This window comes from Strongylocentrotus purpuratus, unplaced genomic scaffold (assembly GCF_000002235.5).
Source record: "Strongylocentrotus purpuratus isolate Spur 01 unplaced genomic scaffold, Spur_5.0 spur5_scaffold_6, whole genome shotgun sequence".
In the NCBI taxonomy this organism is placed as follows: domain Eukaryota; kingdom Metazoa; phylum Echinodermata; class Echinoidea; order Camarodonta; family Strongylocentrotidae; genus Strongylocentrotus; species Strongylocentrotus purpuratus.
The window spans coordinates 42,658,963-42,675,009 of record NW_022145612.1 but is presented as its reverse complement, the minus strand read 5'-3'; the positions used below and the strand labels follow the sequence as shown (position 1 = coordinate 42,675,009).

The following is a 16,047-nucleotide window of genomic DNA, read 5'->3' as shown; positions in this document are numbered from 1 at the left end:
ACAATCATTGATGAAAGACGTTGATCGATGAATCAGATCATGGAAGGAACATTTATAGCAAGAGCAATCACCATCCAGTCCCATTGTGTACAACACAGTTTGAACACCAGTAGCTTGTGTCAAAGGCTACCTGTCTATATTACTCCCCACTCTGGGGTGCACTTTTGATGAGTTGAAGTATTAATTTCTGTCTCATCCGCCTTTATCGTATTCCAGTCAAAGTCTTTCAGATGCTATATCGTGCCTGTAAAGTGTGCTGTAAATTTGACTCGTAAAATTTAATTTGTAATGTTCTCTGTTTCAGATGACCGTAGTTAACGAACGGGTGAACAATCTACAAGAGTCTTTGGATTCTCGTAACACTGTACTACAAGACAAGGAACAACTCGTCAAACAACAAGTAGAACAACATGCACAGGAAAAGGTATGAATGCTCCCATCTTCTGTCATCTCTTTCTCCTTCCCGCCTTTCTTCCCCTTCTCTCTCTCTCTCTCTCTCTCTCTCTCTCTCTCTCTCTCTCTCCTTCCTTCTATCTCTCCTCCCTTCTCTCCCTTTCTATTCTCCCACTATATTATAATCTTTACAACATACAGGGCTGCACAAAGAATCAAAACCAAACACATCAGATTTCTGGCACATACTTTGTCACAGATTCTTTAGATTCTTTAGATTCTTAATTTCTTTAGTTCTTTTTAGACTGTTTGTGACTACTGTATCTGTAGTTAATGATATTCAGCTCCCGTTACATCTACAACTATCTTTTTCATTTTCAGACCAAGTTTACAGAGGAGATGACGAACAAGCTGAACTCAGAGCAGGCTAAAGTCACAGAGCTAACCAATGCTCTTGATACTACTCAAATGCAGCTTGTTGAAGCTAAGGTAAGTGTGGCCCATATAATACGGTGGTCATACGGAGAGATGCCCCCTTAAGGATTGTTCAGACATGGGGCGGCAAACCGCTGCAAAAAAGCTGCCCTTTTTGTTTTAAAGGTGTTAAATGAATGGCAACTGTGTGCAACAAAGGACTTGGCGGGTATTCACTTTGCTCTGTGTTATAATATTCAGAAGTGTGAAGCATATTACACTTTACGTCATCATGAGAAAAAACGTCACAGTCTTGCTGCTGCATATCTGAACGAGCCTTAAGACAGGTTTCGGTTTATATATTGATTGTATGGCGTTTCTGCAAGCTGTCCTCGAATTCAGTCTCCTTTCCGTGCAGTATCTTTTGAAATTCGCTTACACATCTTATATTTTGTACCATAACTTTTTTGCATCGTAACCAGATAAATTGATTTTCAATCCATGATCACTACATGTCTTTTGTGATTGTGGCCAATGTAATGCTGAGAGAATTTTATTCAGTATCCCAACTCAATTTTTTTTTCTCAGATCATATTTCTTTCTTGTCTTGTCTTCCCAACAGGCTGGATTAGCTGAGAAGACGCAATCAGAGTTGGTTCTGACAGACCGTGTGTCAGAGCTAGAGGCAAGCCGCATATCTCTGCATGCTGAACTCACTGCCGAACAACAGGAGACCGCTCACTTGAAGAAACAGACGGAGCTCCAAGATGGCTCACTGGCAGAAAGCGTAAGCAATTAGAGCACCTGAAGAGAAATTTGTAGTAATTACTGTCCGTATATGCAAATTAATGGCTTTAATGATGGTCTGACCGACTGACTGAATAATGGTTGCTCATTTGGTTGCGCCTTGTTTTACATGGAATACACAGAGAGCATATGAATATTGGTAAACTATCATCAAAAATATCACCTGAAGGCCTATCAGAGAATATACGTGAAAGGATATAGTGATGTTCCTCAAGGTACAGGTGGTCTAACTAGGTTGGGGAATGTTATCACTGTTTCAATGATAAAAAACTTCTGTATTGATAGTGAGAACTCTTGATCTTAAACTCAAATCCAATTCTAGAGTTATGAATAAATAAGTGGAAAAAAAATCAATAAAGTTTAAGATCGATAGTGATCCATCATAAATAAATTGTTAACATAAAGTTAAGTTAAACAAATATAAACTTGTGTGGGTAAAATTAAACTTGCTCTCTCAGAGAAACGGTGGAAGAAAGAAAAACAATGACAGACAGACAGACAGACAGAGGTGTACAAGGGAAGACAGAGAGACAACAAATATTGCTCATCTTTGCTTTTCTTATTCTCAAATTTTCAGTTTTCCAAGTGTGAGATGCTTGAACAACAGATAGTCACCAGGGACAATGTGCAGAGAGATATGCAGCAGAAGATTGAGGTAATACATTAGTTTCAGTTTTATCACATTCAAGTAATATGGGTACCCCTTTATTCATTGTGATGTAGAGGTGTCAGTGATAGTTAGCAGCATTTTTCCATCTCTCTCGGTCACATTTACTGTCATATTTACTTGAGGAGGTGCGATGGCTCAGTGGTAAAGCAGTGGTCTCGTAACCGGGAAGTCCCAGCTTCGAAACCAAGTCAATGCGCTTGTGTCCTTTGGTAAGTCATTAATCCTCATTACCAAGTCCCTCAAAGAGGACTAAAAGCCATCGGTCACCTGGTTGTTTACTTATACACATGCTTTCTTAGCAGTTAAACAATCATCGATCACTGTCATGACTTACAATTATCAATCACTGTGTTTGGATCTGATTCGATTTCAGACAATTTGTAGAGAGATATTCATGTGTGCTAACAAAGGGTATTTCACTGTTTCTGTATTTAACGCCTGACCCCTTTTTTCTCCCCTTCCTCTCTGTTTCTCTCTCTCTCTCTCTCTCTCCATCTGTTTCCTATTTCTGCAGGTATTAGAGAAGGACTTGGCTAAGGAATGTCAACTGTGTAAGAACTATGAAGTTCAAGTGGTCAAACTGGAATCTAAAATCAAGGTATGCCTTCTACCCTCCCCCCCCCCCCAAAAAAAAAAAAAAAAATTAATAAATAAGAAAATAAATAAATATCCTAGATGCTTTCAAAATCATAGATGCTTGGAATTAGAAGTCGACATTGATTTAGTTGATATTTTTTAATTTATCAGTTGGTATGATGAATATCTTGTTTTAGGGCTGGTTTTCTCAATAACAAAATTCTTATTAATAGAAGTACTTCTGCGATTGTGATATACAGATTGTATTTATGTTGATAGACCTGGAAGAAAAAAAGAAACACTTTGAAGCATACCAAAAGCATTTTAGTTCTTTAAACTTACAGTAATGCAGAGCTGCCAACCAGTACGATTTAATCGTATTTCATACAATTTTTAGAAGTTAATGCGACAGTATGATTTTCCTCTTTTTTTGTTGTATTTTTTAGTATTTTGTGTGTGTGTGTGCCATTTTCAATGGCAAAATTCCCATTCTGTCCTGTTAAGTATCCTACAAGCATCTCACATCAGCAATTTGGGGATGTTGATTGGTTTATCAAACACACCAGTCATGGCGAAATTATGCACATTCAACCAATGATCCATATAAAATAAATTCTTCTTGTATGTAGGTACTGTAAAGAGGCATTGATCCATGTTTTTTTTAAATACAATTTTTGTCAGTAAAATGCAACTTTTGGGATTAAAGAATACAATTTTTGAACTCCAGAGGTTGGCAGGTCTGGTGATGGTACTATTATGTAGGAGTTTAAGCATAGCATCATGATTGTTTTCTGTTGTTTCTTGTAATGTCTGTTGCGTGTGTAGGAGCTTGGTGACAAGTCATCGGCTCTCAAGACAGAGGTTGAGAGTCTCCATGCATCACTCACAAAGACGGAAGAAGATCTAGAGGTAGTCAGAGGCAGTGAGGCATCTCTTATGTGCAGCGTTAAAGGCTTGCAAGAGGTATTACTGAATTAGATATACAGATTGTATTTAAGTTGATAAACCTGGAAGAAGAAAAAACAACACTTGAAAGCATAACAAAAGGAGGTAGTCAGAGGCAGTGAGGCATCTCTTATGTGCAGCATTAAAGGCTTGCAAGAGGTATTACAGAATTCTTAGATTCTAGTTTTACCCCTTATTCGTTTTGACAAAGTAATCATGGTTAGATTATCAATTTATTTTTCCAACTCGTAGCAAACTTCGATACGTGCCATTAAGATATACATGTACCATTACAGTCAGTTTCTTTCTATCAGTACTTTTAATAGTTGTGTAGAATGATTATGAAAAGAGTAAAAAAAGTGTAGCATACAGAACTAATACAGAGCTAAAAACGAATCAAGGCTCTATGGGATTTTCATTAATTTCTTTCTTTCCAGATTAATTCCAGCTTAGAAGGAAAGATGTCTACACTAGAACGGTCTCTACAAGATAAAGAGAGATCATTCAATGAAGAAAAGGTAAGATTTATTTTTGTTGTAGTGGAAAAAAAGATATAATACTTGAAACAGATTTTCTTTTTAAATTACTTTGTTGCAGATGTCTGCCCCATATTTCATAAATTACAAATGAAAACCTTCTATTTCTCATTTAGCTTTACTGATAGAATTCTTGACAAATTTTCTGAGTATTCCTCTTTTCCAGGAAATTTTGCCTTTTTCAATTTGTATGTTTGTTCGTATTTTGGTCATTAGTAACAACTTTCAAGTGAGACATTACCAGAAAATGTTAGGTATTTTGGGGGAGTGTTTTGTCCAATTTTTGTTGTTGTTTTCTCCTTTATTGCCAAGCTCAGAGTTAACATACAATGTAATTATAATCAAGAGGGAAAAAACACCAATAGATGTTTGTGCGAATGTGATGCTATTCAACCCAAGCTCAACATTGAGATAAGAACAAGCTTTAAAATGAGATATAAATGACTTATTTTTTTCCATTGCAGGCTACATTGACATCCTGTATTGAGCAAGAGAGAACCACGGCGAGTGAGTTGAGAGAGAGCAGAGATGGATTCCAGTCAGAACTAGAACAAACGAAAGGCTTACTACAGACAGAAAAAACAGAACGAGCAAAGGTAGGGACCTGAGTGATGTCTGTGATCGTAGTAGCATGAGCTTGAAACAGTTGTTCAAGGCTATATTTTATCTGAGTCACATTAGGCCTGTTTCCATCAGCTCAAGTTTGCCAAATAACCCGCTAATGTAACAATCCCAATCGCAAATTATCCAGCTATTTTGCGTCTTTATCAGCCCACAGTTACAATTAGCGGGATATTTGGTCGAGAAAATATCAAGAGAAATCTTGGTCTTTTTTCCTAAAATATCCAGCTATTTGGGAAATAGTGGGCTAATTTGCACCCGTCCTAGCTAGTTTGTGATGAGCATATCGGTCTGGTGAGGACGCAATTTCAAGCTTCAGGATAATATCCTGAGTCTGAAAATAGCGGGTTATTTGGCAAACTTGAGCTGATGAAGGCAGGCTTATTGAGGAACTTCCTGTAAACTAAGGCTATTGACATTTCTTGTCTGGAAACCTCTATCATAAACAATGTATGTGGATACCTGAAATTTAAGATTGTCTGTTCAACAGTTGAGCAGATGAATGAATTGTTTAATCAAGACTCCACTACGTCGAATGATTACAACCAGGGTCAACATGCCATTTTCTTTGTAATATAATTGATAAATATATATGGGAGATTTGACATCATTTTTACAAGCATTATAACATCCACGTGTTAACAATTAGAATATTGTATGCACGAGAAGAAATGGTTGTAAAAGTAGAATTGATAGTGGGTACCGAATGTTATTAATAATAGTAGTAGGTGCATACATATAGTTATGCTATGCATAAATGTAAAAATTAGTGATTAAAAAATAAACAGTACTAATAGAAATAATGATATAAGTTTTATATCAATAATTATAATTAGCAACAGTAAATCAAATTCAGTAAATAACTTGTCATGTGTCCCCAAAAGCCAAATGCGTAATTTTGATCAACATTTAGGCTCTCTAGTTGTTCACGTCAGTCTACCGATGTCAAACTTGAATGATTCCTTTCATATTGTAGGAGGTAAGCTCCCTGCAGGACGCCAGACAGCTACTGATCACCCAGAAGCTAGAACTACAGTCTCAGCTGACGGAGAAGGACAACGGACTGTCTGCTGCCCTCGCCGACCATGAAGAGACCAAGGAAGTGTCCAAGAAGGTTCAGAATATGCTGCGGGAGGAGAGTGCTGCATTACAAAGCAAACTGGTAAAGAGAGTGCATTGCTAGACTTCTCTGGACATGCGTTGGCTTTATTTAATTGATACATCTGAATTAGTAAATGCTACCTTGTAAAAGTTGAATGTTTCACATTCAAAGAATGTTAATCAAACTAGCCTTGGATGGTTTGTACATAGCCTGAAAATACTGATTGAAATACTTGCAAACAAGTTAGATTATATGTATATGAAGTGAACTTTCTGCCTACACTCTTACAAACCTTATCCCTCCATCCTTGCTAATTAAATGAAATTAAAGATAAACTTTTGTTCTGGTAAAAAAAAAATGAATTCTCACAGAATAAAAAAAAACTTCCGCTGAATGTGCAAGATTATAAATGAATGTCACTTGCCAAACAATTTTGGTAGAAAATGTATACTTGCTTGAGTGATGAGCATAGAAAGATAAGGAAATCAAGGTAGGTAGCCCCAACACCATTTGTGTAGTCCCAGTTACATCATTCTGTGTACATTGCTTGTTACTTTACCAAGCCTGGGCCAAATTTCTTATCATTTTGATGACTCCAGAACCTTGCAGTACACACCAATACTTTCATACTACATGATCAACCTTTTTCTGATCCATTCCACACCTTTTCTTTCACAATGCAATCGCATGACCAGAACTCAACTTTATCTTTAATTTGTATTCATTTTGTTTGTCATTTTCCTAAAAATTTAGCAAATACTCTATGCAAATCTACCATTAACCCACAAAAAAGAGATCTAGTATGTAGAGATTCCCAGTGATAAATCTGATCTATGATGAATTTTAGCAGTTCGCTCAGAATCAACAGTTGAAACTGATTTTGATTTGCTCTTTTGCTCTTCGTTGTTGTCTTGTTCAGGCAAGTGAGACACAAGCTAAGGTGGAAGCAGAAGAGGAGCGAGAGCGTCAGGAGCAACGCTACAACATGCAGCTTAGCGCCCTCAACGAGAACCTGGGCACCCTACGCAGTGACATGATGCAGGCTGATACACGCTCCAGGGAACTGGAGAAGACCGTAGAAGACTTTCAAGGAGAAAAACATGGTAAACATGGAAATTAGATAATATTACCGACCTTTGACATTAATGTTGCAAATATTGGTTACCGGTAAACCATTCAAGTTTGAAAAGAAAAATTAATTACGGGTAAAACAAAGACTTGCTTCCTTCTTTGAAAAATGGTATTACAAATGATTGACTTAGGCATTGTCCCTGAAACTCAATAGGAAATGTGCCATTAAAAAATTCTTAAAGCCCCTCTGCACTAGTTTGACATAGAGGGATTAGACCTCCCTGTGAGGTCACTGGCAGGTGGTTATCTCATCAGATCAGCTCTCAATGAACATAAGACAAAGAGCATCATGGGGGATCAACGGGTACCGCTTAGGCATTGTTGGCTGTATAGGGGGCGCAGGTAGCTATATGTAGTGCAGTGGGGCTTTAATGGCTGATAAATGGACTAAAAGTGAAAATGATTAGTGCTATGAAAAGAAAGTAATGTCAGAACATGCTGGACCAGCTTGAGTTATACTATCATATTACAGACACCAAGAGAAAGTGCTGGTTTTCAAACTATTCAGTTTCCTTCTTCTCTTTTAGTCATGGAGGCGACCATTCAGAACAGTCAAGATGAGAGGAGGGCCCTGCTGGAAAGGTAAGTGATTCTTCTGTGCATAGAACTAAAATGGATGAGTGCAGAGAGAGAGGGAGGGAGGGAGGGAGTGAGGGGAGAGAGGAAGGAGGGAGGAAAAGACAGAGAGAGAGAGAGAGAAGGAGAGAGACAGTGTGTGTGTCAGAGAGAGAGAAAGAGAGAGAGAGAGAGATTTTGTAAATTGAGGAAGACGAAGTGAACAGAAAATGAGAATAGAGTTGTTGAAGTAAATCATTAGTCATGAAAGTGAGTATTTGAAAAGAACGATGGAGCTGAAGCTGAATGTAGAAAGATCAAAATACTGTCTTGGTTTAAGGTATTAGAGGTTTGAATTTAACCCATGGTTTAAACCCTCATTTACATAACCCATGGTCTAAAATTAGCGCAAGATCAAGCGCGACACAGTCAGAGTTCCAAGATAAGACACGCGCAAGGCAAGGTACGCTTAATTTGCGCTAATTTTAAACCATGGTTTATGTAAATGAGGGTTTAAACCATGGGTTAAATTTAAACCTCCTTTTTTAATTTGGGCCATATGGCAAAATACAATGAATATGGCAAGAAGGAATTAAAGGAATGCTCAGTGTGTTACTTTAGGAGCATAAAGCCTTAGAATATCTTGTTCGATCCATAAAAATCTGATGTGCAATCCGCCCTCTCCCTAGGTGCTTGAGCAATGAGAAGGATGTGGAGAAGCTGCAGGCAAAGACCGCTGAGCTGCGACGGAAGCTGGACGATGCGCAGGCGGCCATGCACGAGCTTGGTCGTGAGAACCAAGCCCTTCAAATCACCCAGACCAAGGCAATGGGTAGGAAGTGGACCGATGACAAGGAGGTGCTGGACTGCATGTCCTGTAGCAAAGCTTTCTCACTTGCTGTTAGGAAGGTACGTTTCTTGATAACCTTTGACATTTAATCGCAGTTATCAAGGTGTTACAGGTGTTGTATCAAGGTGTTGTAGAGGTGTTGTAGAGGTGTTGTATCAAGGTGTTGTAGAGGTGTTGTAGAGGTGTTGTATCAAGGTGTTGTAGAGGTGTTGTATCAAAGTGTTGTAGAGGTGTTGTAGAGGTGTTGTATCAAGGTGTTGTAGAGGTGTTGTAGAGGTGTTGTATCAAGGTGTTGTAGAGGTGTTGTAGAGGTGTTGTATCAAGGTGTTGTAGAGGTGTTGTAGAGGTGTTGTATCAAGGTGTTGTAGAGGTGTTGTAGAGGTGTTGTATCAAGGTGTTGTAGAGGTGTTGTAGAGGTGTTGTATCAAGGTGTTGTAGAGGTGTTGTAGAGGTGTTGTATCAAGGTGTTGTAGAGGTGTTGTATCAAGGTGTTGTATCAAGGTGTTGTAGAGGTGTTGTATCAAGGTGTTGTAGAGGTGTTGTAGAGGTGTTGTATCAAGGTGTTGTAGAGGTGTTGTAGAGGTGTTGTAGAGGTGTTGTATCAAGGTGTTGTAGAGGTGTTGTATCAAGGTGTTGTAGAGGTGTTGTATCAAGGTGTTGTAGAGGTGTTGTAGAGGTGTTGTGGTCTAGTGGATAAGTCTCTTGTGCCTGAACCACAATCCCGACGTGGCACTAATGTCCTTTGGCAAGACAATAAACTACATTTGCAACACTAGACCCAGGTGAAGTAAGTGGGTATCTGGTAGGATTTATTCCTTGAAATCGACGAGTGCTACGGATGCTGGAGATAATGCCGTGGTAATCATATCCAAAGTCCTTTGGAAGTGCATAGAGTCGTTTTATTTATAATGTGATATGCGTTATATAAGAACGGCATATTATTATTATCATCAATGGAAATGTATTCTGTAAACTTAATGAAAATTATGTTGTCATAACAATTTTAAATTTGCATGGAATAGATACACGCCCATGGTGATCATGCTGAGTCTCCTTTTACCTTTACGTCTATGCGGCCAGCTCTGTACAGATATTAATCAATGACTTGTTTTGATTTCAACTTGTTATGGCAATTAACATACTTTCACTAACAGTTTTCTGACTTTCTAAATTTATGGAGAGTAACTTCATTTAAGTATTTTATTTTTTACTTGTAATCAGAATGTATTTTGCACAAAAACATAGTTTTTACGAGTTAAACAAGCTCTTTTTATTTTGTAGAACTTGTTTTATAATGTAGAATTATGTTAGTCCAAGTGATAAAAGCCAACACAAAAGAAGGTTTAGGATAGAATATAAATAAAAGAGGATCTCATTTCCATTTAGTATTCATTTGTGCTTCATCCTAAGTATTCCCACGTTCAGTTACTAAATGAAGGTACTTTCTTTCGTCTTTTTTTTCCAGCATCACTGCAGGAACTGTGGCGACATCTTCTGTCAAGAATGTTCCAGTAAGAACACCATGATTGCATCGGCCAAGAAACCAGTCAGAGTTTGTGATGCTTGCTATGTGGAGCTCAAAAAATAAAGCCCCAGAGTCTTATCCTTAGATACCGGTGGATAATATGTAAGGAACTGAGAGCTGGGTGGTAGTGAATTCTGTCTTTAAGATAAACCTGTCCAAATCGACTATGTTTATCATGTTCTTTCATAGGAGGCAGCAAAGAGTCAAGCAAGATATGTTAAAGATAAGCTTAATGACGGTGCACATTGGCATATAGACTAGGTTTGCCCACCTTGTGAATGTCCAGCATTCCCTGCAGTCTTTGGGTCACCTTGTTGGGTAATTAGATCGTTTGAGGACTCCTTCTGGACCTGACTTCTTTGGTGATCTTGATTACACATAATTAACAAACTGAAGTCGACTGTGCTCCTGCCAACAGGTCGGATATAGTAAGTTTTTTCTACTTAAAGTACCCACATTCACCTAGGGTGGCAGCTTTGAAATAACAGCAAAAGATTGCTTAGGAACAAACACAGACGGCTTCTTCAAACGTCGTTTGTCTACCCATCGGGAACTGGAGTTGAATGCAGATATTAAGATGTATCCAAGTTGAGAAGTTAGTCCATACCGAGCTACCAGACAACTCATGAAGGGAGTGCGCTACAAGGACAGTGTGGTGTGGTGCAATGTCCTTAACCATTTCATTTTTTAAACTTTCACCATTCTGTTTCTCTTATTTTTCTTATTTCATGCAAATGTACTGAGTAAAAAGATTGGATTACCATTCAAAATATTGTGATTATCATGAAATATGCACCACTCTGCACAGTATCGCTTATTTCGTTGCACAAATCGGCATCTTCTTCCCCCTTCGATAGATTGTGCAAGCAAGGGTATGCTTGTACTCTGCATCAGTTGTTCCCTATTTCACTGTCTAGTTAAATTATTTTCCAACAATGAAACTAAGATACTAAACGAAACCGATGAATTGGTGACCTTGAACCATAGTCACCTTGCTATAGAGTGCTTTTGAAAAAGTGAGGTCTTGCTTTTATGTCTTTCAGAATTTAGATTCGTGTATTTTTGCACAGAATGAAAAAGTTGTTAACTTCTTCAATGTAAATAAAATCCTTACAACTTAGTACGTGAGCTTGTATGATCCTCATAAAGATAGTCTGTTGTCCAATCAGACGTATTTGTTAAAACCAATGCTACAATGTCAGACATTATTTCAGCTCAGTAACTTGTTCACATTACTGTTGTAGTCATTCAGCAATTGATAAGAATGTGGGGAATATTGACTGATATAATCTTTATATCTACAATGATAACAGAATAGCAATGGACTCTTGCAGCTCTCACAGACATATGGGCCTATATTCTACTAAAATTTAAACCTTGCACTAGGTTTAGGCATTTGTTTAAGGTCGGGTTTAACAAACAACATTAGTCTGACGTGTAAGTTATCCTTTTGTGAAACATGACCTTAGCCCCAGGGTTGGGTTTGACTGAACTGGTAGAATACAGAACTTGGAGTTTTAATGCCTTTGGATAATTTTAAGCATCTTGCAATGATTCACTTGATTAAAGTACCCCCCCCCCCCCTCCTCCTGATTATTTCTTTGTACACAGTTGTATTTTACAGAAATATAGCCATTTTTATTTTTGCAAAGTGGTAAGTGATATATGATGTTATTTCCTGATATGTTATCTCACCATCTAATTCATTTCTCTGGGTCTGTAGGTTTATTATCAAATTGCAATGATTTTTTATTCAGATCATCTGTGTTGATTTACTTTTCTGTTTTGATGTGCTATAAGTTTCAAAAAGTATGTTTAAAATTTAATAATTGTGATTTTCATTTTGCATTCCTACATTAATCCACCAGACATACATATTACTTTCTTTTTTATTACCCACATTATGATTGTTCTTTTGTATATTTATCATGATAAACAATTTTGTTATTTTAGTATCTATCAATTTATCAAACTTTACTTATCTATTTTTTATCTTATTGTTCATGCTATCACTGCTGTTGCTGCATATAATATTCTGACAGGGAAATACATAATGGCATACGATATACCTAAAAAGAGTGCTTTCTCATCCTTGACAACAATGTATATGTAGGTTTACCATTATTTGTGCATAAGTAGTTAGAGTAAAACAAAACTTATAACTGGTAGTATTTAAAAACCTCATGTGGAAAAGAATATACACATATTTTGTTTTTCGTTCTTGGTTTTGTTTTTGTTTTGGGGGCTCCCCCACCCCCCCCCCCCCCAATTCTTCCTTCAGTCTAAGTCATCTTTCTGTAATGCATGAACTGCTAAACATTTATGTGCAAGCATTATAAACGTGTTTACTTTAGGTCAGGACTCAGGAGTTCCATTCATAATCTAATCAAAGGAGATCATTGATTTTCTCTAGCTGGACCCTTATAAAATGTTTTTTTGTGTTGAGGATATTATCTAGTCGCAACAGGAAGCATACATTTTAGATTTACTTTTAAGGCACTGATTGAACCATCACAGATTATTCAAGTTCACTTATAGAATTCTTATAACAATGCCAATATGTTTCAGAAATATATTATATAGAGGCAGATATCAATTAGAAATCATTATAGATTCCATTTTCAAGGGAAGGTGTTTGATTGCAATATGTTATTTTTTATATTATTTTTCTTTCATTGTACAGATATCAATTCGTTCTTGCATTTTTCCTTGATAAAAAAGGATAGGATTGTTTAATTTGCTTTTTGTTCATGTTTTGGTGACATTCCATTGATTTCAATCATTATTTACTCAGTGATGTATGCATTTCTGACATATATTGGTTGTATATGATTATTTTATGTTCTCCCTTTTTTTCTTCATTTAAGCATTTGTGAATTTATTGGATTTGGGAGCATTCAAAAATATTTTGCATTATAATGTTATAATACATTTTCATTCTTATGTTAGTTCATATTTATTCATATCAGAACCAAGTGAGAAAACATCTAATCTACAATGAATTGCTCTTACCAGTGAGGAGGGATTGATCTAAGCATAATGCTAGTTGCACAGTTCAGCAGAGTTGTATGCAAGCACAGAAAGAGTAATTATTTACAAGTCTTCCCCAATCTTGCTCTTTAGGAGATTTTACAGGGTACTGCATTGGAAAGAAATAAAGTATTTATATACCATCCCTTCCATAACGTTCATAGAGGTTTATATTATTTAAAAAACAGAGAAACCTGTTCCAAATGGAATTAATGGCCCCATGTGGTTCAGTCTTTCCTGAATAATTGTAGCCCTTCATGTCCCTTGGTTGTTCAGTCAACATCAAAATGTCTATTATTATTGTTATTATTAAGTATTTGGCGTCACCTGTGCCTGGGAGGCGAAAAGAGAACTAAATGATGTTAACCCTCGGGGGGGGGGGGGGGCGGGGTCTCTCCTTCAGGTATAATTGATTTGGGGTGTGAAGGTGGACCATTATTTCTGTAATCCTCTTTCCGAGCTATCTTTGCATATTTTGCATTTCACAACCCTGTAAAATTGGATGTACCCTTGTGAAAGCAACAACCATGTCCAATAAACTACTGGTGCTACCAACAAGAAAAATCTTGGGAAGCAACATTACCTTAATGGGGTGTATACTAGGGGTTATTTAGCCATCTTTGAATTGTCATGTGTATATACAGAGTGAACACTGCAGGGCCCCGGACAAGTAGTAGTCTCAGGGGCCTATTCAACACACATGCAAGAAATAACTGCCATTACTCCTCAACAGATTTGTTCAGTGCCAATCAAATGCAACGTTTGTAGCTTATATCAATCGTAATTGTAATTTGTTCATGGATACCAAGTTTTGTTGGACAGACCTTGCATCTATATAGGGCCAACACTGCCTTTTTCTTTGATATATTTATGGATTTAAAACCATGCTGCATACACCTACATACTTAGAGCTAAAAGGACGTTAACTCAATTCATTTAGCACAGGTCATTGCCCTTCTGGCTCTCAACGGATGTATTATGTACATTATATATTTTTTAAAGATATGTCTAAGTAATAGTTCCTCCATGTACATCGTGTACACTGTTGCAATTATTGGTGTACATCTTGAATTGAATTGAATTGATTTATTGTCCATACAAAATGGAAATTCGTTGTATGTTTCCAAGATGAATATTGCGACTATTAACCTGAATTGATATTATTTACGGATTGTTATATTTTCAGGAATTCTAAGAATCAATTATTATGTTATTACTCTCAATATTTTGCTACTGAAAATCCATATCTGGAGTCATGTCATGTGTTACTAAAAGTAAATTCAGTTCAAAGTGTTAAAGCTTTCTTTATCAGCGCTCTTCCAGTAGATAAAACAAATTACAATTAATTTGAAAATAAATTGCATGGATTCGTTACAAATAAGATCGAGAGAGAAAACCTATAGGATAGCAGTATATATATTGTTATATTGGTAACCATGATCATATAGTTCTATTCCCAAATGTCTAATTAATCAAGGGTAGAGCAAGACTATATTAGGTGAATAGATGTGTGCTCATCTATGACTATTATGTACCAACATTTTACAACGAAACAGATATACAGTGGGAAAGGTAAGACTTCACATGGACACTCGCTTTTCTATTTTTTTATGGAGGCAAACGTTTTCATACTAGTTTAGGGTGTTATTGGGTAGCATTTCAGTTCAATTTTGTTCAAAACAAGAGTCTTATGTCTTTCTCTCTTTTATTTAATTTGCAGTTGCTTTATATTATCATATACACAACACAAGGTTGTATGACAGAAGCTATTTGAGGCTAAATATTAACCATCTTGCTTCCGTAATAGTCACAAAGAAACCAAATCAGCAACTTACGTGATTGAGATGTGGGCTTGTAATGAAATCTATTGAACATGTTTTAAATTTGGATTGTTTTACAATATGTCTAGTTGTAAAACATCACTTTGAGAGTTTATCATTCAGAAATAATATTTTGTACAAATTGACTTATAGATTCAGTAGTTTTTGATTAACAAGAAGTGGAAATACATGTATATATTTAAAGAAATCTAATAAAGAATATCAACCTTGCCAAGACAACAAAATTATGTACTATTTGCATTTTTTCACCTGCTGCACAGCTAGAGTGGTCAGGCAAAATTTAGTTACTTTATTAGTTATTATTATCATTATTCATGCTTTTATCATTATCATCGTCATCATCATTATTATTTTAATGATCACAACCTGGTCTCCTTCTTAAAACGATGACATACATCATGATTATCACCATTACCCTTAAAACGATGACATACATCATGATTATCACCATTACCCTTAAAACGATGACATACATCATGATTATCACCATTACCCTTAAAACGATGACATACATCATGATTATCACCATTACCCTTAAAACGATGACATACATCATGATTATCACCATTACCCTTAAAACGATGACATACATCATGATTATCACCATTACCCTTAAAACGATGACATACATCATGATTATCACCATTACCCTTAAAACGATGACATACATCATGATTATCACCATTGCCCTCAACACGATGATATTCATCGTCTTTAGACGCATGTTTTGCCGCCTTCGTGTACGTTTATACGTAGATCAGAGCAACCCACACACACACACGAATATGAAATACTATACATTGTAAACCCAAGCCCCCCCCCCCCCCCCCCCCCCCTCATGTCACTTTCACAAATCTAAGGGTTAGCAGGCGCGGATCCACAATTTCTTAGGGGGGGGGCCAAATTTGAAATTATGCAAGCCAAATATTGGTACGTAATGGTGACCAGCAGTGACGTAATGCGGGGGTTGGGGTGGGTGCAGGGAGGGGCGAGTTTCCCCCTCCCTCCTCCGCGAAACGCGGAAGCTTTTACGATTCATTAAATCATTAGA

At 36.9% G+C, this 16,047-nt stretch overlaps 1 protein-coding gene across 1 annotated transcript; it reads left to right on the top strand.

Moving 5' to 3' along the window:
* The first annotated feature begins 280 nt into the window (after positions 1 to 280).
* Positions 281 to 15,215, top strand: LOC115919528 (early endosome antigen 1-like). The gene is made up of 13 exons (XM_030973592.1): positions 281 to 424; positions 775 to 882; positions 1,430 to 1,594; positions 2,192 to 2,269; positions 2,799 to 2,882; positions 3,686 to 3,823; positions 4,243 to 4,323; positions 4,806 to 4,937; positions 5,939 to 6,124; positions 6,984 to 7,167; positions 7,723 to 7,777; positions 8,440 to 8,659; positions 10,066 to 15,215. Exons 1-13 carry the CDS (start codon positions 305 to 307, stop codon positions 10,186 to 10,188), a joined length of 1,674 nt encoding a protein of 557 aa, XP_030829452.1. The 5' UTR covers positions 281 to 304; the 3' UTR covers positions 10,189 to 15,215.
* The last annotated feature ends 832 nt before the right edge of the window (positions 15,216 to 16,047 follow it).

Coding starts and splice junctions, on each gene's coding strand:
- LOC115919528 (XM_030973592.1), top strand. CDS start 305: ATGACCGTAGTTAACGAACGGGTGAACAATCTACAAGAGTCTTTGGAT. Junction 1,595..2,191: donor ATGGCTCACTGGCAGAAAGC/GTAAGCAATTAG, acceptor TCAAATTTTCAG/TTTTCCAAGTGTGAGATGCT. Junction 8,660..10,065: donor TCTCACTTGCTGTTAGGAAG/GTACGTTTCTTG, acceptor TTTTTTTTCCAG/CATCACTGCAGGAACTGTGG.